Source organism: Plectropomus leopardus, chromosome 13, assembly GCF_026936395.1.
Source record: "Plectropomus leopardus strain MGB_pleo_1.0 chromosome 13, ASM2693639v1, whole genome shotgun sequence".
Classification (NCBI taxonomy): Eukaryota; Metazoa; Chordata; class Actinopteri; order Perciformes; family Serranidae; genus Plectropomus; species Plectropomus leopardus.
The window spans coordinates 11,520,379-11,542,587 of NC_142188.1; the positions used below are offsets into that span (position 1 = coordinate 11,520,379).

At 38.0% G+C, this 22,209-nt stretch overlaps 1 protein-coding gene across 1 annotated transcript in view; it reads left to right on the forward strand.

Moving 5' to 3' along the window:
- The window catches only part of grid1a (glutamate receptor, ionotropic, delta 1a), a 355,831-nt gene that overhangs the window by 228,172 nt on the left and 105,450 nt on the right, over positions 1–22,209 (forward strand). The window contains exon 8 of the mRNA XM_042502252.2: positions 11,688–11,893. Within this exon, the coding sequence (XP_042358186.1) occupies positions 11,688–11,893 (206 nt within the window). The remainder of the gene's footprint in view (positions 1–11,687; positions 11,894–22,209) is intronic.

Sequence of the window (22,209 nt, forward strand, 5' to 3'; positions counted from 1 at the left end):
TGCCACATTTTAGGATGTTTCTAAATATCCTGTTCACAAGAATGAAAAGGATGCCAGGTCACAGTGACCTCTGGACACCCAATTCGGATCGGTTCATCCTGGAGTCCAAGGAGACATTTGTGCCAAATTTAAGAAATTTTCCTAAGGGTTTTTTTTAGATACCGAGTTCAAAAGATTGGGGCAAACAGATGGACAACCTGAAATCATACTACCTCTGGCCAGGACTATCACCAGCACTGAAGCATAAAAAAATGCCCCTTAGTATTTCCTAACTAACATCCAAAACCTAAAGATATAAATTTAACAATCCTATAAGATGGAGAAAAAAATGACATTTCAGAATTTGGAATCAACGACTTTCTGCCATCTTTGCTCAAAAATTTGCTTTAATGTTTTTGATAAATTTAATGCCATCTACCTACTACATCTGTTTAAGCCCAAGTTTCATACAAAAAAAATCAGAAAGAACAAGAGTACAGTGCTGCTTGTTGCCTACCACACTGTATACGAGTCAAGTAATTACTTTTTACCAACCAAATGATGATAAAGCAAGCTGCCTTGGCACCAGCACTATTGAAAATATCGTAACATACTTATGCATGGAATGTCAGACAGTGAGACATATTTACCATTAAATAGCAGTTATATTAATATTTTTGGACTCCAATCTTGTCAGCACTGCCAAGGCATGTGTTTTTTGCCTTAAGCTGTTATCAGATATTCTAAATGACTGCGAGTGTGACGAGACAAGACGGTGCTGATCTAAGATCATCGGAGTGCTCAGTCTGTGTATCTCCATCTAGTGCCATATTTGATATACTTATATTGATATAGCTTTTGATTCCTTCAGAGATCGCAAAGATCATCACATTCAATTATTTTTTAAATCTGATATTTAAAACTCATACCAACATGAACAGACAATCAAAATGAACATGGTGAAAAAGGACATTTAATTTCCAGATTCATTAGTGGCATGATTGCTATACCAAGGCCTTCCTATCGAACATGTGCAGTAGGAGTGAAATGATGGATTTCTGGATGTGGTGTGATAAGGCTGTGTTTTGTGAGGCTGCTGTGTCATCAATTTGCTGATGGCGTGTTAGTCTATTAAAGTAGATGCTGGAAAAGATAGAGCACCTTCTTGCTCATAGCCTCCGGCATCTCTGTACCACTACCTTCAAAGAATTGTCCAAAACCTTATTATCTATATTGCACTTATCGAGACAATTATTATTTTAATCCATCATATTTCTGCAATCTTTTGTTTTTGCATGGTGCAACACCAGGCGCTGCAGTCAGAGAGCACAGGGTGCGTTATTACAGCTAAACAGCTGGCTTCCTTGACCTCAGGGCAAAGTGTAGCTTGGTGTAATGAAGTGTGTCGGGGAAGCTGATTCATTCCAGTCTCCACCAATGCATCAGTTGCATAAAAGGCACATTATGTAAACAACTTCTGAGGCTTCACCTCCTCTGGTTCCATTTGTCATTGTACATTTTCAACACATAATTTGATTCACTGTTGTGAGAGAGCGTGTTCCATAATTTCTTACACGAGTAACAGAAATAACCTTATTCTTGTGCTGTAGGAAGCCGTCTTTGTATTACGACCACAAAACATCCTTATGTGGTTTTGCCTTTTCTGCCTTGAGGCAAATAAAAGAGAACAAAATTATATGATAATCCTATAACAGCCCAGCACTAACCAAAACACCCTGTACGCCTTTTATGATTCTGCTTTTTCCTTCTTGTTAAGTTGTTTTTGTCCTTTTTTGTTTCTTTTTTCCTTTCCTCCCTTCATCCTGTCTTTCTTTCTCATTGGCAACAGTTTGAGTTGCTTTTTTTTTTACAGCCAACACGGTTTTGCTTCCCTCAAACAATTCCACAGTTGCAGATTTCAGCCATGCTTTCTGACAGTGCTGAAGGGTAGCTTAATTCCTCAGCTTTTTATTTTGAAAAGGACCAAATAAACCTGCTGCATGTCAAGGCCACAAAAGTTCATCTCTCCCTCTGAAAAACAAACTTATTGACGTCCAATTCTCTCTTTGCCGTCAAGGACCATTCGGCCCCTTGGGCATTGTGGGCAATCTTCTCATACCAACCCGAGTGCCCGGATATCAAAAGAAACTTTCACACTCAAACAACTGTTGGCTGTTGTCTTTTGGCTGGATTTAAATGACATTGACTGAATCTGCAGTTGTGGGTTGAGCTCCTGCGGTGAATCGAAAGAAGTGATTTTATTCTATTTCATTTTACATTTGACCATGACCAGACACAACTCAGGTTCATGCTCTCCTCTCCTCCTATTTTTTTTAAACAAGCCATGCTCTCTAAATTGACACCGTTCTGCAGAATAGCTGCAAATGGAATACGTCAGTCATGCCATGCTTTACTTTAAATCAGACAAAACATCAGGCACCACACGTTCTGAAACAGTAAGATACCGAAAAGACACTGAATACATGATGAGAGTCACCTCCCACAGTTCAGTAAGATATTAGATATGAAAAAAGATGTAACTGTTTAATGACCAACCACTTGTACAGATCAAAAAGCTTTTTCTTTTTTTTTAAATACAAATGCTGTTTAAATATGTTTTTAACAGGGTCATTACATACATTAAATTATATTGAAAAAATTATTTCTCTTTTACTTTAATCCAATGATATTATGATCTGCAGTAACCAAACTGCTTCCAGCTGGCTAACTGAGGTTGGTTCTGTGTGCACATTGAAATCATGATGGAGAAAAGAAATTCAATTTCTCTAAATGAAAAATAGTCTCCTCAGAGCTTATAAAAAACTGCCAAAAATTAACCATGAGATGCAGCAGCAAACGTGAGTGATCCTGAGCCTACATTGTGTTCTCTACCCAAACAAAGACATCATGAGTTTGACATTTGTTGCTTTGATTTAAACAAAATCTCAACAACTACTGAATTGATTGCCATACAATTTGGAAAAGACATTAATATCCTGTTTGGGATTAATAGGAATCATTTTGAATATCCCTTCAGTTGTAATTTATGGCCCTCATTAGGCCAAAATATTAATTTTTTCCAATAAGTTGGTTTATGACAGAAAGCTGGCAAAACTAATGACATTCCAATCAGCCTTATCTGTACTTTATCATTTACCGCAGTTAGCATATGTTACTATGCTGCCATCTAAACTACGTTGGTGTATCAGCTGGTAAAATTGCAGATATTGTGCATGCTTAACATCAGGATGTTAGTAGTGAGCTCAAAGCACAGCTGTGCCTAAGTACAGCCTCATAGAGCTGCCTGCAAGACTTGTTCTAAATGTTTGCAATATATTATCTGTGTGCCTTTTGTAAATGCCATCTTCCTTAGTCTGTACTCACAGTTGTGAGTATGTAAAAGGAAGCCAGCTATTGATTTAGTTTGGGAGGGTGGACAGTGGGTAGACAATCTGCAAACAAAAGCTTCTGTAAAATTGCCTTGTCATTTTATCATAACAAGGAGAGCATAAAAGGCGGCTGAGGCACGATTATTGGAAATCTTAAAGAAGGGTCGATTTTCTTGAACATCAGTGGGCTCCTTGGCAGGACGGTCCAAGTTAACCTGCGCTTAGTAATGACTGTGGAGCAGCTACATCCGTCTCTGCCCGCCCCGTAGTGACTAGCTCTCTGTTAGAGGAGGAGAGAATTAGGGTGGGATTAGGTGTGAGATTGATTAAGCTGCTTTGGTTCCATGTAGGAGGTGGATCCAAATGTAGCAAGTGCATTTATAACACAGACAGAACAAACTCGAAAAGATATCTCCTGCAGAGTCTGCTCTATGGTAGAGTTAGTGATAGATCTGCAAATATGAAGCTAGACTTTCAAGAGAAATTAATGTTTCTGTGGAATGGCATACTCTTTCATGTGCTTGTGATTGTATAACAATATTTCATCAACATTAAAGCTACATTAAGGCCATAAGGTCTGTAACGCTGCCAACTCACTTGTCAGGTAATTTCACAGGGAATGAACGCACAGGTGACCTTCAATTAACTGGCTTTCATTAGACGGAGAGGACTCAAAAGAACATAAAAGAGAGAGGGAAAGGCGTGTTAATAAAGAGACACTTGGAGAACAGTTTTAGGGGATAGTTTTACACATGGCAGTTGTCTGTGTTAAATCTAACCTCTAAAAATGCACCAGGAACTACTGAGGAAATGTTAATCACTATGACAGTAGGAAATTGTAGGACATAGGAAATAACAGATATTGTGTATTATATTGCTCCATTACTCTCCACACTAACATGTTGATTACCAGTTGAAAATGAAAAAAATAAATCCTGCATGACCATACAGAAAGGCACTTAACCTTTTTGTGAAAGGGTAAAATAATTGGGGAGACATAATTTGCATAGTTCTGTTGATGCTGAACAATTCAGAGACAAAAAGTAGAAAATGTCTCAGGCCAATTTACAACAGAAACAATGTTTCCTTTAGGATTTTTGGACATTCTGATGGGTGGACCTCAGACCCTCTGGAGGGATGCAGGAACATGCTAATGCTGAAAACAGTTTTATTGTCAGAGCTGCTGGAAATAACATAAACCATACATAATCATCTAATGTAGCTAGCTTGATATAACTTTATACACGTCATACATGATTATTTGTTTTAACAACAAGCAGGCGGATATGCCAGTTGACATAAGTGAGGAAATGAACAGCTAATTTCTTGAGCTTACTGTACTGTACTTAGTTTTAATTAGATTAACATGAGTCATCAAAAATAAATTAAGCGCGACGTAATAGTTAAATTTTGTTTGGACTAATTACTGTATATAAAAATGGACAAAGTGTCTCAACTTTCCCCTACTGCACAAAAATTAAAGTAACAATATCCCAGATACAGCCGCCGCCATCCTACGCTGGTGGCAATTTACAGCCAGAGTCTGTGCAGGAGTAATAAGTAACTAATTAAAAATGAACTCATCAGAAAAACAAACATTTAACATACATAAGGTTGATAAGAATGATTAGAAAATTGGAATAGAATAGACAGAATAGAATATAACGAAAAACTTTATTGTCATTGCATAAATGTACAACAAAATGTCAGTGCATCTCCTCTGAGTGGTAAAAGAAAAAGTTTTAAAGAATACAAGAGCAAATTTTTACAAAGAACAGCAATAAAAAAGAAATTAATAATAGTATTACCCAATAGTATCTAATAATGGTTTACTTTTGGTTTTTAGTTTGGCCCATGTCCCATACCCTAACATGACAGGGCAGGGTTTATGACCTACACTGCAGCCAGCCACTAGGGGGCAAGCAAGATACTTTGGCTTTACTTTCGTGAAGCTGTCATGTCATTCAGTCTACGGTGGATAATTGCAGTGGATACTGTAAGACTGGTTAACATTAATTACCTTATGTTGTGTCCTCAAGATGTCTTGGTGTCTCAGATGTAGTCAGGAATCTTTTAGTGCGTGTGGTAAAGTGGGGGGTGGTTGAGGTGGTAAAGGGAGAAGCTGAAGCAACAGTGTAAAACACAACATTAGAGATCTTTTATGTTATAATTAGAAATGTAAAATTATTTTCAGCTCATCGTGAAACTGTGCTGGGACAAATTAGATTGATTAGACAGTCTAGGTAATATTAATAGTAACATAATAGATGCAGATAATGAATCTGAATCTAGGTAATATTTGGGGAGCACTGGATTATCTTTAACCAATACCAGACCTTATTTTAAAAAAAAACAAAACCTTAAGTCTTGTTCAGGGCTGACTTCTCATTTTGTTATGTATTCCTGCCTTTTTTTAATGGTTTGTATTATTCTATTTTTATCATTCAAATTGTTGCATTCTGGTTGGACTGTCACCCTTCTAAGCAAACAGCATCCCAAAAGCATGTCAGCCAAACTTAGTAACAAAGTAGGGCAATTAATTCTATTCTATACCAAAACTTGCATGGCGGTGTTGGAAACCAAAGATGCAGTCACTGGACAGTGTGTTAGAGACCATTCACCAGGCCTGGACTGAGATAATAATTGAGTCTGGGACTGTTACTCCAGCCGCTCCGCACATTCAGAGCCGACTGCTTATATTAGAACCATTTTGTTGACGGTGCTTTCAGTTTTTATAGTCTTTGACTGACAAAAGAAAAAGTGATGCAATGTATTTATGCCTACTGAAAGTACAATAGTAAATAACTGCTTTCAAAAACTTTCCACAGTTAAATGAAAATAATAGATGCAGACCTCCAGTATCCAAACAATGCATTAAAGTTTTTAGGCTCAGTAGTGATCATTTTAATTCTGACAGGCTCAACAAAAAGCACAGTAAATGCTTATAAAATCAATGTCCCTTGTCCATGAAGCAAAAAGACACAAATCATTATCTCTGATGTTGTGCAACAGCAGAGGGATTATACTCATTTGCAAAGATTTACCTCAATAAAAACATCAGATGAACTTAGTTACCGTCAATACGAGCCAGGGAACATGAGTGTAAATTGATAACTTGATGAAATTTATATTTTTTTTTCCCCCAACTTCTGTGCATATACCCATATGTGCTACAAGCTAACATATTTGTTTTACTGTACACTGACCTTGTTTCGTGCCCACCAACAGAAATTTTGCAGCATTCAGCTCCATTAAGGGCATGTCTTTATCTGCTCCCTCTGAATCCCACATTTTTGGTTTTTAGTATAAAATATGTTTTTCTTACCTTATTTGTGTGTGAATAACAGGCTGAGGTCCTAACATGAGGATACAGGCAGAGCTGTATCTGACTTTTGGGGTCAATTAGTTGGCCTTGTCACTATGTACAGCCAATCTGGACCTGCTGCCTCTCACACCGATGGGGGCCATTCAATCAGTGGTGTGTGGCATAGTGTAAGAACATAATAAGCTTTCTTTCACCTCGTGTCTCTTCTCTGCAAGGTGTCAGGTTTGTTTGTCCCCACAGACCTGCTCATAACACATAATATAAGCATACAGATGGACAGATGGCTTTGTATGCCCATATAGCCTCCTCTAATTCTCCCAAAATGCCCTGTTATCTGATCACATGTAAGAAGGACATCAGTAAGAAGACAAAATTTCATTATTTAATTTACATCCAGATAACTGACTTAATAGGTCTCTGGCTGCTTCCACCTTATTCTTCACCTTATGCTGCCTCCAGAGTATAGCTTGTCACTTTCGTATAGGGGTCATTATGTGTGTTTTTTAATTTAAAATTATTGTTTTATTTTGGCTGTTAAAAAGTTGGCAAAACAAAATCAATAATAAAAGAACCCAGCTGAAAATGACATTTTGTAAACACAATTTGCAGCATGAATCCTCGGTGGCTCAACAGTTCATTTTTGTTCCGCACTTAGGGAGACTGTGGTGCATAATCAGCAGCTAATTTCTCTCCCCCCCCCCCATTTTTGTTTTGGGAAACATTTTCTAGTCTTGTCACCATGAGGTTCTTATTTGGTGTTAATTGCATCGATTGCTGTGTTGCGGTGAAAAACACACTTCAAACTTATGGCTGCATGTGGCTGTGAAATCCAAGTTAGAATTAGTGTAATCAGAGTTTTTTAGATATACAACATTTTTTCCCTTTTTTTGTAAAAATTGCCAAAAAAAAAAAAAGGAAATTATGAGCCTGTTCATCTTGGAGTGTCAGCATTAGTAGTTTATGTAAGACGATATTTTAAATGTCAATCTTGTGCCTAACTGTTTGGCAGGTGCTTCAAGCCTCACAAATCATGACTGACAGCTATTCGTGCATAGATGTGAGGTGCAGAACTCCTGTCCATGCGGTATGGTATCACTGGCCGTTTAGTCAGATAGTTAATATTATCATATTTACTTAAAAATACTATATTAGCTGTATTATAGAGCTGCAGACAGGAAAAAAAGAGGGTCGGATCTAACTGAAGCAATAATTTGTCTCTTTTTTCTTTCTCTCTGTGTGGCTTTATTGCACTTGTGGGAATGCACAGCACTCAGTGCCTGATAAATTTCAGATTTGTGAAAAAAAAATCTATATTGCATATAATTAACTGATGTTATTGTTGCAAGGAAAAACAGTGATTGCCTTAACAGACTCATCTCAGTTTTGAGTAAACACAGGCTGGTAGCATAGCCATTTCTCAGGCTTTTCCGCTTGGATTGCAACGCAGCTTGACAGCTCAGTAAAAACCTCTGAGCCCTTTGATCATGATATGCTCATTTCTGCATCGCTCCAATCCAAGAGGGAGTCCCGCTTTAGTTACAACTAGAGTAAGATAGAGCTGAAAAGGATGTTAGAGCAACTTCATAGGGTATTTCTCCCGTCTCCAGCGATCTATCTTTCCTGTCCTTTCAAAACAGATACATATTGTTAAAGCAAAGTTGCCAAGTTGAGCAAGAGAACAGGATGCTGTAACATGAATGGCAGAGAAGGGTTAAGGTTTGATATCTAAAACTTTCAGAGGCAGATTTGTGCTCAGAAATGACGCTCGGGTAAACATGTCCAGAAATCAGACCTTTAATTCCACGTTAATCCTCTTTTCTGCAGCCCTGTCCATGGCTGACACGGTCGGTCCATGGAAAAGCCTGCTACGGGTTCGGCTCACTGGCTTTGAAGTCCGATGTTTCTATCGGGGTCCTAGAGTAGTTATCGCATGGTAGCTTTCCCTCGACACTTCATGGGATTAAAAACTCTGTTTGTTTGTTTGTTTGTTTGTTACAGTATGTTTCTTCTGTTTCCCATTAGGGAGATACAGTACAAGGTTTTCAGCCGACAGCAACATCACAGTGTGTCACCATAGAATATAGTTTTTGTCTTTGATCAGCTTTCTAGATCTCTCTCTTGGCATGTCGATCCTATATGATTGATCTTCAAAGAAACAGTAAGCCTCAACAAGACACCACAGGTTTATAGGGTACAATGTTTAACTAATATATATCACTATGAAACCCCAATTACTCATAGCAATATTAATTGAGCAATTGTTTTTAATATCACAAGTTTTCTGAAAGTTTAGGTTTGCATATCCAAATGAAGCATAATATAATTAAATATGTGCAGATATGCATCCATTTACGGAACAAAAACATCTGAGCGCTGCATGAAGCCAGGTTCAAAATTCTTGTTTCATTTGTTTACATATTAGAGTCAAGGGGTTTTACTGAGGGTATTTTGGATATCTCTTTTATTGGTCTATAAGTTAGAAAATAGTGGCAACAGCCATTGTAATATACATCTTTGCCATGTCTTTTGGAGAAAATGTAATACAGTCGGACTTTGAATGATATATGAATAATTCCCATGGTAAAAACCCTTTAAAAGTAATGTTAGAAATAAGTTGGGGAAAAAAATGAAGTTAAGATTTTTGACTTAGTGTTTGTGGGAAAAAACTATTCTGAGATAAAAGCCCTTTATAGTATTGCAAAATTCCATAAATTTTAAGACAAAAAATAAGACATTTGTTTAAAAAAATAATTTAGGATATCTCTTTATCACCCTATAAATTCGACAGCCATAAAAACTACATTTTTCTTCATGTTTTAGGGAGAAAATGTTATATATATATCAGGTTATAAATGATATATATGAATCCCTCAAACCCTTAGAATATAGATAGGAATAAAAATGAAATGTTTTTAAAGATGCTTTTAAAGATATGTATTATAAAATTCCAGCAGGGTGAACATGATATTTAGATATCAACATGAAACTACCCCAATTTATTACTTACTTTGAGACAAATCTTTTTTTGTCATCCAAGTTGACTAAAATTGTACGTTTTAATGTATAAGTAAGTAAAGTAAAGTTCTCTAATTAAATATTCACTTCTTCATACATACAGAGTCTGAACTGCAATAAACACATGAATGTGTAATTTGGATGTTTTCTTTCCACTGGTATAAAAGACAAAATAGCCCCAAAACTCAAAATTGACCAATGCTTTAAAAAAACAAAAAAACTGTTTTCACCTAGGCTGTCTCGCCTTAAACATCTAATTTTACAGGTTGTAAAACCTCCGTTCATGTTAAGACTGTCGTAGACATCATGGTGTGAATGATGATGTTGACAAAGTCTCTTGGATAACTAATCAAGTTTCTTCAACTCCACAACTTGTTTATTTATGTCTACGAGGTAGTAATTTGTTTGCTTATTGAGTCATCACACATTTAAGGTTTACCCTTTTGTACCCTCTGGGATTGGTATAACAGAGATGTCTCAGACTGCAGATTATATGTTTACTCTACAGTCGATATAACTATATCTTACTGCAGCTGAATGTTGTATATAGGGAGTACTGTAGCCAGAATTAATTGCAATGGTCCAGTCGTAGGACAGGAGGGAAGGAACTCTTATTAACTTTCAAATTGTGTTTGTGTTCTAACAAAGGGAGGGATTACTCAGTGGTTGAGCTTTTGCCCATTGTATTCAAAGCAACACTACCAAGGGTAACTGTTTCAATTTAGAGACAAAGAAGGCAAAGAGGTGTGTGTGTGTGTGTGTGTGTGTGTGTTTGTTTGTTTGCGTGTGTGTGTTTTAAAAGGAAAGAGTTTTTTTTTAAAAGGGTGCTGCAGTAAGAGTTTGGCGGTGCTTCAAAAATGATGAATGATTTAATTTCATGTTATGTTCTGTCCTTTGAACATTTTTATTCTGTGAATATTTTTGGCACCCCCACCCCGAAATATTAATTGCAATATAACAATGGAAGGAAGAATCAAACATTGCATCTAATTCTTTATGATTTTCTTCACCTGGTACTTAGACATATAGCTATCTCACTTGGCTTCAAGGTATAGACTGAGAAACGAGGACGATATACCAATATGTTGCTTCACTGCTCAGACCAGGTCAAGGGATTTCTTATTAGCCTAATTCCCAGTTTTTGCCCCTGAGCATCAAAAAACTATGTCCAGTATCACCTCAAAAAAGCATCCACACACTCTTACACTATCATATTGTAGGTTTGTGTGTATTTGCTGTGCATTTATGCAGCTATACATATGCTTGGTTTGCTGTTCTATCCCTCTGTATATCATCTGTTCTGAGCACGAAAGCCCTGGATGAGTCATCAGACCTCCAGAGATGCAAAGGGGAAAAACCCACCCATCTCCGTGCGCGCACACACACACACACACACACACACACACACAGAGAGAGACTCACACACGCATTATGGATGCAGAAAGAGGTCTGGCCCTAGCGATTTTGCCTAACCTCTCTTTAACAATGCAGCATGACTTGGCACATGCTGGGCTGCTGCTCCCCCTGTGACTGCTGGGATTGGTGCGCTTATTGTGAGCCCTCTGCTGCACATCACCTTTGATTTGTGTGTGCAGCACTGGCTTCTTTTAAGTGGTTTCCTGTATACTGAACACACACACAAACACTCGGATCTCTGGGGACAGCAACACCTGCCTGCAGTTTCATATCCTGTAAACCCCAGGAAACAGAAAGACAGGAGTGCTTGTTGTGTTTTGTCACGCTTTAGATCAGGAGCAAAGAACGAAACCTGCCTTGAATCCCCTGGAACAAAGCCTGAAAATATAGAGTGCATGTGCAGGTGCTTAAAGTACAGGTTGTTTACCCATCAATCTGATTAAATGCTCTGGGAATAAAGGAATGTATAACATATGACCTGCCTGAAGTGTTATTCTTTCTCAGCCTGTCTGTTTGTGTCTACCCTACAATCACTCATTCTCTGCTATTCTCGTTACCTGCAGACATCCGGGGTTTGCAAACCTTTATGGACCAGGCGTCTCGGCTGGGTCTGGACGTTTCCTTGCAGAGGGTGGACCGCAATGTCAGCCGAGTCTTCACTGACCTCTTCAGCACGATGCGCACTGAGGAGCTCAACCGGTACCGGGACACTCTGCGGCGGGCAGTGTTGCTGATGAGCCCTCGAGGAGCACAGGTGTTCATCCACCAGGTAGGCTGCACTGCTAAAATTGTCTTCATCAAGGGATCAGCAGCACAAGCAAAGAGACAGAAAACATTTTATCAGAAAAGATGATGACCCATTAACAGAATCTGATTAGGGCCAACAAAGTCCCCTCTCTACGCCCCTGCATTTTTATACAGAACCAAATGACAGTGGCACCATTCTGCTCCACTGTGTGATTGTATATCGCATTGCCTGCAATCAAATAGGCATGATGGACATGACATGTAACACAAACAACAGCGTCGTTCACTAATGTGACATATAATACATGTGTTGGTTGCACTTTCTAAACAATATGCAAGGCATAACATGTCAATCAAAATGATTTACCTTCTTTGTTATATGGCTGCTGATTTCATCCTTTGCCTGGCAGGTAGGGGCTCCCGAATCTCATTGTTTTCCCAGTTTGCAGACATTTACGGCTGCTGTGCTTCTTCTTTGTATTAGCCACTGTATGCTACAGCTGCTTTGTACATCTCCAGCTGTGGGTCTCACACACAAATACGTCATGAAACATCAAACCCTGCCACCCAGGGTCACATTTTTTCAGCTTTACGTTTTAAGCAGACCTTTTTTCGGTGCTGTTACTACCTCCATTCCTGTCCTCCCTCTCCACGATCGGATATTGCATATAGAACAGCAAGGTGGCATAACATCATGATATTCCCACCTTGAACAGGCAGTGTAAACGCAGCAATTAAAACATATTCCTGGCAACCTGAATCTGATAGCTGATCAAACATTTCATTGCCTCAAAGAATATTGAAGAAATTGACAAATGGGTGATAAATGATCCAGTTTTTATTGGAATTTTGTCACTTTTAAGATGACACTCGTGACCCTTCCCTTGTTCAAACTGATGAAACAAGAGGCAATTGCCTATCTCAACCGTGTGGAGTTCTGACCCAAAGCAGATGGTAGGGATCCGACTGTGTGTGCTGCTTCGATATTGAGTTGGCTGGAAGAAAAACACACTTCAGGTGCCAATATTCTGCATCAAATCTTACAAATATAATTATTTTCTATTTTCTCTACACTGCCAGTGAAGAGAGTTTTGTTTGCCGTACAGATCAGCAGCACTACATACAACCCCAGGCAAAGTTCAAACAAAGTCAAAGTATGTATCCACAGATGATTTGCATCTTTCTTAGCTCCTACAATCCTAACACTGAGGCTAACTTCTTTTCTATTTGCTCCCTCTACATTGTGTGTCCTAATTATAGCAGTTTAAATCAGGGGTATGTGTAGGAGTTAATGCATCAAACTTTAGCACACATCTTTTTTCTCTTTCATCTCACCTTGCTTAGTTCAAAGCTCTTTCGTTAACCAGCTGACCTCCTCAAAAAGGTTCATGAGACACAAACTGCTGTGTCCATGACTGATGTAAATTCTGGTAAACTAAAAGTAATTGGGTCAGATGTTATGATAACAAAGAACAAGTCTCTTTTTCTTTCCTCACTAAAGACAGACAGAAGTTGAAGGTTTTCCTTTAATCATCTGCAGGGGTTTTAGTCATGATAACCGATCTGCCAAACAATGTTGCACTGTAGTGCTTCGGTATGATTGAAGAACAGACTTTGTAGCATTGGCAGCGTTGGAGACAGTGAATAATATGGCAACATTAAAGCGACCTGAGTGACTTGTTCAGCCCAGCGAACACATCATGGTCAGACTCTTAATCTTCTGCCCATCTGGCAAGGACGCAGAAACGTTGATAAAACGTTGAAGATTTTCCAACTCAAATGAAAAATTTGGCCCTCAGATACAGGTCTCTAGACAATGGGTTGTTAAATTATGACTCTAGATAAAAATGACACCCCCTATTAAACAGTAAGCCCTCGACTGCTTTTTCCAGGTTGCAGTATCTACTCTTTTATTCACTGTATGCATTTGTGTTAACCAAAGGGAAATTCAATCTATCGCAAATCAATGTTCATCAGATTACTTAAAGCACTGTGAAAAAGGTTTAGGCCATGATTTGATTTGTTGTTATAGCAAAGTTGTGAAGGTTATGTCTATATATATGTATGTGTGTGTGTGTAAAAAGATATAAAGAATACAGACAACATGTAAATGTAAAATGCATTGAAACATAAAAAAAGACGGAAAAATGGCTTCTTTAGACTGAAGTCAATATTTAGTGTGAGACATGGAATTGTCCAACCATAACAAAATGGACCTCAAACAATCAATATTGAGCTTTGGACATGTCTCGACTGCAACCTGGTGTAAATACACCAGAAGATTAGTACTGTAAATCTCATGTTGTCTGCCCAAGGGAGTTCAAGACATGCTAAGTAGAAAGGGAGGTCACACTAAATACTTGCAACTTTAGTCTGTTGAAGGTGTATTATTCTGGAATTGATGTTTATATCAGTCACTTACAAATACATGGGAAAATAGGATCCAGGTGAAACATGCCAAAGTTATCCTTTAAATGTATAATTGGAGGTAATAGACAATAGTATTCCTCATTTTAGTCTACACTTTGCATTTTCTTCACTTGTTTCAACATTACTGCTTAAAAAATAAATAAATAGATAAATAAGTAAAAATGTTGTATTGAGACCATGGTTTAATTTTTCGCTTATTTCTATTTCAGTTTTCTTGTTTCTGCATAAAGACGATATTTTATCTTAGTGTAGAAACTCCCACACTTCCTAAATGTCACTTGCCATGAAAGAGGGACTTAACTCAAGCTCAGAGTTGTGATATTTCACTATATTCATACTTATACATCTTGTAAGTACACTTGTCCATCTAACTTGGTGAAAATGAGTTAGTGCTAGAGTATAGATGAAAGGAATTGAAAAATCATGATGATGTCATGAAATGCTTTAAAAAGGGGATCTAAAATATACATCCAGATTTTGTCTTTTTATTGGATTTGAAGCTGTCTTGCCTTTAAAGATCACTGGAGGATAAGAGAGAATCCTTTTGGGATACGTTGCAGCACCGTGCTGCATGGTCTGATATCCTGTCCAAGTTTGTCTTGAAATCTTTAAAAAAACAAACCTGACATATGTTTCTATATCTAATCACCAATCTCGTATGCTTACTCATTTAATCTTAACATCTATTGTAAAAGAAGCCTCAACTAATAGTCAGAACCCCACTTGTTTTCCAATTAGCCTCTTGTAAATGTTGCACAATTAATCTAAGAGTGAAGCACTTATAGACAAATAAATCAGTGCACAGGTTGTGAATGCACCAAGGCTTTCAAGTTTCATTAATGACAAAATGCTTTGATCTTTTCCTGTACTCCAATGAATTCTGTTTTTGTATCTGTGTGCACACACGCACGCACAGACACACACAGACACACACACACACACAAACTGCTGTAGACATCTTTTCTTTCTTTTTTTAATCTCACCAAGTACACTCTTTGTCATTCCTTATACAATTAACATGAGACATCTTGGGGACTAAGAAAGAAGAAACGCTTCACGTTCAGCACGACTTCTAAATCCTCCTGTGAATATGTTAATATATTAGAAGTGGTGGAGATTTGTTAATTCATCAAAGCTTCATTAATACCTTGGTAACTGTTGTCAGAGCGTACCCGCTCCCCACCAGAGATTGTGAGTGAGAAAATGTAAATATGCTAATATCTGAATGGAGAATGATGATGATGCCTTGGGGGGTTAAGTACTCATGAAGTGTTTCAGCACAAGAGGAAAAAAAGTAAAGTTGCCATGGTGACTAGACAGAATGCTGGATCAAAAATTAATCACAAATAACAAATCTGTTGTTGCTTTTTTCATGATGGTAATGTAAATGTTAAAAAATTTGGTTAATTAGTATGATTAATAGTATTAGTTGTCTTGGCAATTTGCGCAACGCGTGAAAAAAATTGCATTAAGCCAGTTTTAAGTATTGTTGGTGAAACTAAGTGGAGCCGATCAGCTGTAGCAGGGTAGAAGTGATGTTTACCACCGAGACCTGCTCTCTTTTCTGTTCTTCTCTAAATTTTCCACTGCGTGTTTCAGAGTTTTTTCAGCTCCATTATTTTCTCTTTCTCTTTTCTGCTCTATGCTATTGTTCACTTATTCATTTTCTATGACTATTAACATACACGGATTAATGAAGAGAAAAGACACACAACATGACCGCAAAGAGATGCAAAATAACCACAAAGAGATGCAAAACAACTACAGACAAACGACTACACAGAGAGGCACAACAGGATATAAAGACATGCAAAAAGATGCTAAATGACCTTAAAATGACGCAAAATGACTACAGAGAGATGTCAAAACTCTACAAAGAGCAGTGTCATGACTACAAAGAGAATAAATAACCACAAAAATGCAAAATGACCATACGGGAGATCACAACCCACTATAAAGAGCGCAGAACAACTATAAAGATATGTAACATGTTTACAAAGAGACCCACATCGACAACAAAGGCAAACTAAATAGCCAAAGAAAGACACAAAATAACTACAAAGATATGCACAATGACTACATAGATCCAAACATGACTATAAATAGATGCAAAACAACAACAAGGAGATGCAAAATGACCCAGAAGAGATGCAAGACAATTATAAAGAGCCCAGAACAGCCACAGACACAATATGATGAAGGGATCCAGAACAACTATAAAGACACACACAATTATGACTGAAAATAACAACACAACTACAACCAGTTACAAATTGACCACAAAGAGACATCAAAAGACAATAGATGCAAAATGACCACAAAGATATTCAAAACAACTCAAATGAGACGTAAAAGCAAAATTGCCACAAAAAGGCCCCAAAAACACAGAATGACTACAGAAAGTCAGAGGACTTCCACAAAGACATGCAAAATGACCACAAAGAGATAAAGAACTATGAGAAGTAAAATAACTACAAGGAGATTCATCATGACCCAAAAGAGATGAAAACTTGAGACAAAACACAACTACAAAGAGCCATAAAACAACTACAAAGACACAGAATGGCCAAAAAGAGATGCAAAATAACTATAAAAACATTCAAATCAACAACAAAAAAGAGCAACATAACAACCAAGACATGCAAAATGACCACAAAGAGCCCAAATCAACCACAAAGAGACACAGAATGACCACAAAGAGACACTAAATGACTACAAAGAGGCAAAATACAACTACAAAATGACAATAAGAAGACACAAAATGACTACAAATGACACAGCAATGTCTTTTTCATATCTTTTTCCTATGAAGGGGAGTTTAACATCTGTCTCTGCATTTGGAAGCCCATTCTCTCATGTCTGCTTATTTCTCTACAAGGTCAAATGAGGGTGAGGGAAAAATGGCCCAATATGGATTGGGCAGATGAAAAAGAGGCCCCCTCGTCAGGCTGGCAGTTCATCAAAGGACTAATATGGCTCGACAACTCATACATTCATAAACTGTACTTTTTAATTTTAAGTTCAACTGACTACAAGGAACTGAACTGACTAACATTAATGGACATAAGTGCATTAGCACTATTCTGTTCTATTCTATTCTGATGATGCTCTGCTTCCCTGAGTAACTGTCACAAGTCAGTTGTCACTTCTCCAGTCTACTCTCAGGCCACAGTCATTCCTTATACTTCTAACAAGATGTATATGTCATCGACAGCGTCTGCGGTTTTCTGCCGACATTCAGGGCCCTTGTTTTCTCCCGTCCAGACAGTTGCCAACTCGTCTCTTGTTCACTTTGGCCATGAAAGGATGTAGCGTCTTCTGTCAGCTTCAGCGCCGCCTCGTTCCTGACACCCGACTTCTCTCTGTTCCCTTCATGATAGGGGAACCTCACTCGAGTCACGCGAGCCTTTTAGAGGGCCATAAAGTGGAATTTTAAGCTTACAACTGTCCCATTTCTACGTCCTTGGGTCGTATTAGTGAGCATTTTGCTAAATCACTTACATAAAACGATGCACATTTAGGTACAAAAACTTGACAGATTTTATGAGTTACCAAAGTCACTCTCCAATTAATTGTCAACGGTGCAGCTCCAAGCTATATATCTTGAAGACACCCAAATTAGATTTTTGGCTCCGTGGGTTCTGGCGTGGGAGATAGTCATTCATTTTCACCAACAATGATTAAAATGCTTCAAGCAATTGAGATACCTGTACTGAATGTCAAATATGAAGATGAATAGCATGCCTCAGTAGTAAGACTAATACATGTTGACATCAGATTTTGAGTGTATTATTATTAGGCAGTGAGTGAGTATTTTGGTCTGTATCACCTTTGTAATGTAACACCAGTTACATGTTTCTTCTGACTCATATTCTTTTGCATTTCTTTGCTCTTTGCTTGTGGGGCAGTAGCCTCATAAAGGTGTTGATGTGAGTGGAAACAGAACGGATGGTGTCAGTTGGCATGCCAGCTCTGCAGGCCAGTTGATGGATGGAGCAGAGAGACTGGGTGAGGTCTGCCTCCTGTGCGGCAGCTACACCGAGCTACAAGAGTGACAAGCACTGCTGCCTGCTGCCAGGGAACCTGAGAGGGAGAAAGAGATGCTTCACAGGGTGGCAGGAGGATGAAGGGAGGGAGACCAAAAAACAGAGAGAGAGAGCACCAATAAGGGGGATACAAAGGCAAGGGGGGAATAAAGGACAGGAGGAGATGGATGTAGGGAGGAAAGGTCAAAGATGAAAAAGAGCTGGGGAGCTCTTCCAACATAAAGCACTTCTGTACGAAACAGTAATGGGTGAAATCTAATGGAAGAGATGGCAGTGAAGAGAGACAAAAGAGATGAGTGCTGAGAGACTGAAGCTGAGTTGGGTATCTGACTGACGGTACCTTTTTTAGAAGGGCAGATTTTAAAACCAACAGAAAAAGATGGCTTTTGTGGAAAAAGATAATTAGGGAATGGATTTAGACAGCTGTAAGCGTTTTAATCTGTGAATATGTGAATGCAACCCAGGTTGCACATCTAATGTGGAAATGATGAGAACTTGTTTGCAAGTTTATCATACATTTCTCCCGCAGTGACAGTTAAAATTAATTTGGCTGGAAGGAGGTGCAGTTTGTTTTCCTAAAATAAAAACAGCAAAAACTGGACTGTTTGTTATTACCATTGCTACTTTTAAACTTGAATGAAAAACTGTCCTCTAGAACTCGCTGCAAGATCATATGGTGACATTTTAAAATATTGACATGGTCCACAGCAAAAGCTCATAATTGTCATAATTGTCTAATTTTGGAATCTTATTTTTTCCAGTTGTTCAAAGTAGCAATTCTGTTATTATAATTTAATATTATTTTGACCACATTTCGTAAAGTTTTCCAAATAATTTATTGTGACATATAACAGCTTGTCTCACTGCACAGTGTCCTGTTTATCTTTAAGTTACGTTTGAACTGGAATAAAAATTGTCAGAACCAGTGACTGTGGCGCATAGGGGATATATTGTTTTATATATTGCCTTTCTTTGAGAGTTAAGATTATCATTATTCAGCTTAGTCACAAATCCTCAGATTGAAAAGCAGATACCTGAATCTGTCACTCTATGATGAAAATTCCTTTTTCTGTTTGTTTTCCTTTCTGCAGAGCTTATAGTAGATGTGTCCCAACCAAATCACCAGAATAAATCTTGGCAGTGTGCATTTCTGCAAACCACAGATGTTACATTTCTACATTTCATATGTAGCAGATGCTTTACATTTCTTTTCATGATGTCAAAATGCGGTAGCTAATATGTGGTTAGGTTTAGGCACAAAAACTACTTAGTAAAGAAGATGGTTTGGCTTAAAACACCCAGTATGATCACTACAAACACAGCTGAAAATGTCCAGAACTGTTGTTAAAAACACCTGCTTTTTTTGGTCTCACAGTGTGGTCTGCTACTTTCTGCTCCTTGGCAGTCGTCTCGCCCAGGTCTCACTGTCCACCATTCTCTCCTCCTCCTGAAAGAAACTCTCAGCTCTTATAAATGTAATCCAAACTATACGTCACACACATGAAATACAAATAGTACAAATGTGACATCTATGGTTTGTAGAAATGTACAGTGGCAACTTTTTATTCTGGTGACTGCAGGTCGTGTCAGCAGGGTTCCATTTAAACTACCGAAGGATTCAAGACATAGATGACCTTTGCCTGACGGGTAGTGGTGAATTACTGCATTTTCCTTGTGCCTTTTTTAAATTGTAGCTGCCTCTCTTTAGTATTTCCCTCAATCTGCCACTTTATGGACCACCTCCATAAACTGAAAAATCTTGTTCAACATCAAACATTTATTTCAAAGAGAAGGAGGATATATAAATGCCACTGCTAAGCAAATATAGCAGAGCTGTTTGTGTGCTCTTTCAAGGTCAGCTATTCAGCAGAACGGTGGCATGAAACCTACTTTTACTTGCTTGCTCTGTCGGCAAATAACTTCAGCAAATCTGGGTTGATGATTAAAATCATCCACTTCAGTGAGTAATTCCTTCCATCTTTCTGTTTGTCTGCTCACTTTTTAAATGCCATCCTGTGTGACAAAAATATAACATCACACCTAAAAGTGACTAACTGTGACTTCACTTTACTTGTTATAACCATGTGCATTTACATAGACACTGAACTTATACTTTACTTGAGCATTTATTTTATTATGTATTTAGTATTTTTGTATTTGGACTGATTAGGTTACCTAACAGATTACAGAAAAAAAACATGATCAGTTTCTAAAATAGGATACTGTACTATAGATTAAATTATCCAACAATATACAAAGTAGTTAAAATGTGCTGCAGCTTCACCAACTGTATTAAAATGTTTCTTATGTGTTAACTATTTTTACTTTAATACCACACTTTGCTGTAAATGCCATTGTACTTTTACTCATACTGAGATCTTGGATAAAAATGTAGTTGTTAAAGAGCCTTTACTTACAGTATAAGATATGAGAACTACTACTTAGCATTAACTCTTTTGAAAGACCACATGGCACGGACGCCTTTTTAGAGTATATCTGTGCACCAATTTGACTCCATGGCAGACAAGGTTGCAGTGTTGGAAACAGATTCACTTGTCAATACCTGACACAGTGAATCTCTGATTAAAAATGGACCCTTGTGACACTCGAGTGTGAGGTGTAATAAACACATTTGCCCTTGCTAGGAATTGTGTTTTGATGCCAAGGACTCTTCCGTCTTATTGTCACAAACGCTTGTGGCCGGTAATTTAAAAGCGGCCTGAGTTGACATGTTATTATGGGGTGCTTTAAAAAAAGACACGATGATGGCTTTTTTTGCTTGGGGAATTTAGTACCCATTGACATGACAGCTTGTGGATAAAAAACACAAAACACGTGCATGCACACACACACACACACACTTACACACTTCACCCACATCTTTCCAACATGAAAGCCGTAGATGCCTCTTGACAGTAAGCTCTCACTTTGTAACATTTCTGTGTCCTTCATAATTGTTTTGTCAAAGTCAGAGTTTCACAGGTCGAAAACACTATGAAAAATATTCTATTTAAAGATTGCAGCCATTTTAATGTTAAGGTGAAAAGGTCCATACCATTTTTTAATGTTCCAACAATAGACCGCCACCTTACAAAGTCCAGAAAAAATGCTCATTCTCTATCTACTATTTTCAATTCAAAAGTTACTCCTTATTATCTGCAGGATTTTAAGTTGTTATCAAATGTGGAAAAAGGTCTAAAACCATTTCCACCTGCAGTACCTCTCTGCAGTAAGAGCCCATATCCCCTGTGTCTAGACTGTCCTCATTTCCTGTGCCAAGAACTTTTTCCAACTTTTACCCCATTTTTATTATTGCTCCAGTTTCAACAGCATTTCTTAGATTTACAATTAAAGCACATCTTAATTTATGGTGTCAAAAATAATCACAATCATTATATTTTTAAAGTTGTGGTAATTTTCACCATTCTGTTCACTTCTCACCATTTTCTAAATATTCCGGCATGCAGCACAGTTGTTTCTTGGCACCAGGACTTCTCCTCTCAGAAGGAATAAAGCTGGCCATGACCTGGAAGTGTTTATCCCAGCATGACTCATTAACCTGACACAGAGAGCATAGTGTTGGTGCAGGGGAGCATACTGCTGGTACAAAAAAACATCCTTTGCATTCATGAACACACACAGAAGGATGCACAAACATGTGCACGCCCTCACTGCGTTGCCCCTCATTCCTTCCCCAGATCCATCACTGCCAGTTCTATCTACACCCCCTCCCTTAGTGCTAATGAGTTAGGCCTGGTATAATTACAAAGCTCCAAAAGTACTCCTCAGCCTGAGTTTTTTTTTTTAAAAAACAGCATGGTAAAACACACATGCAGCCACCCAGAAGATCCAATCAGACTGG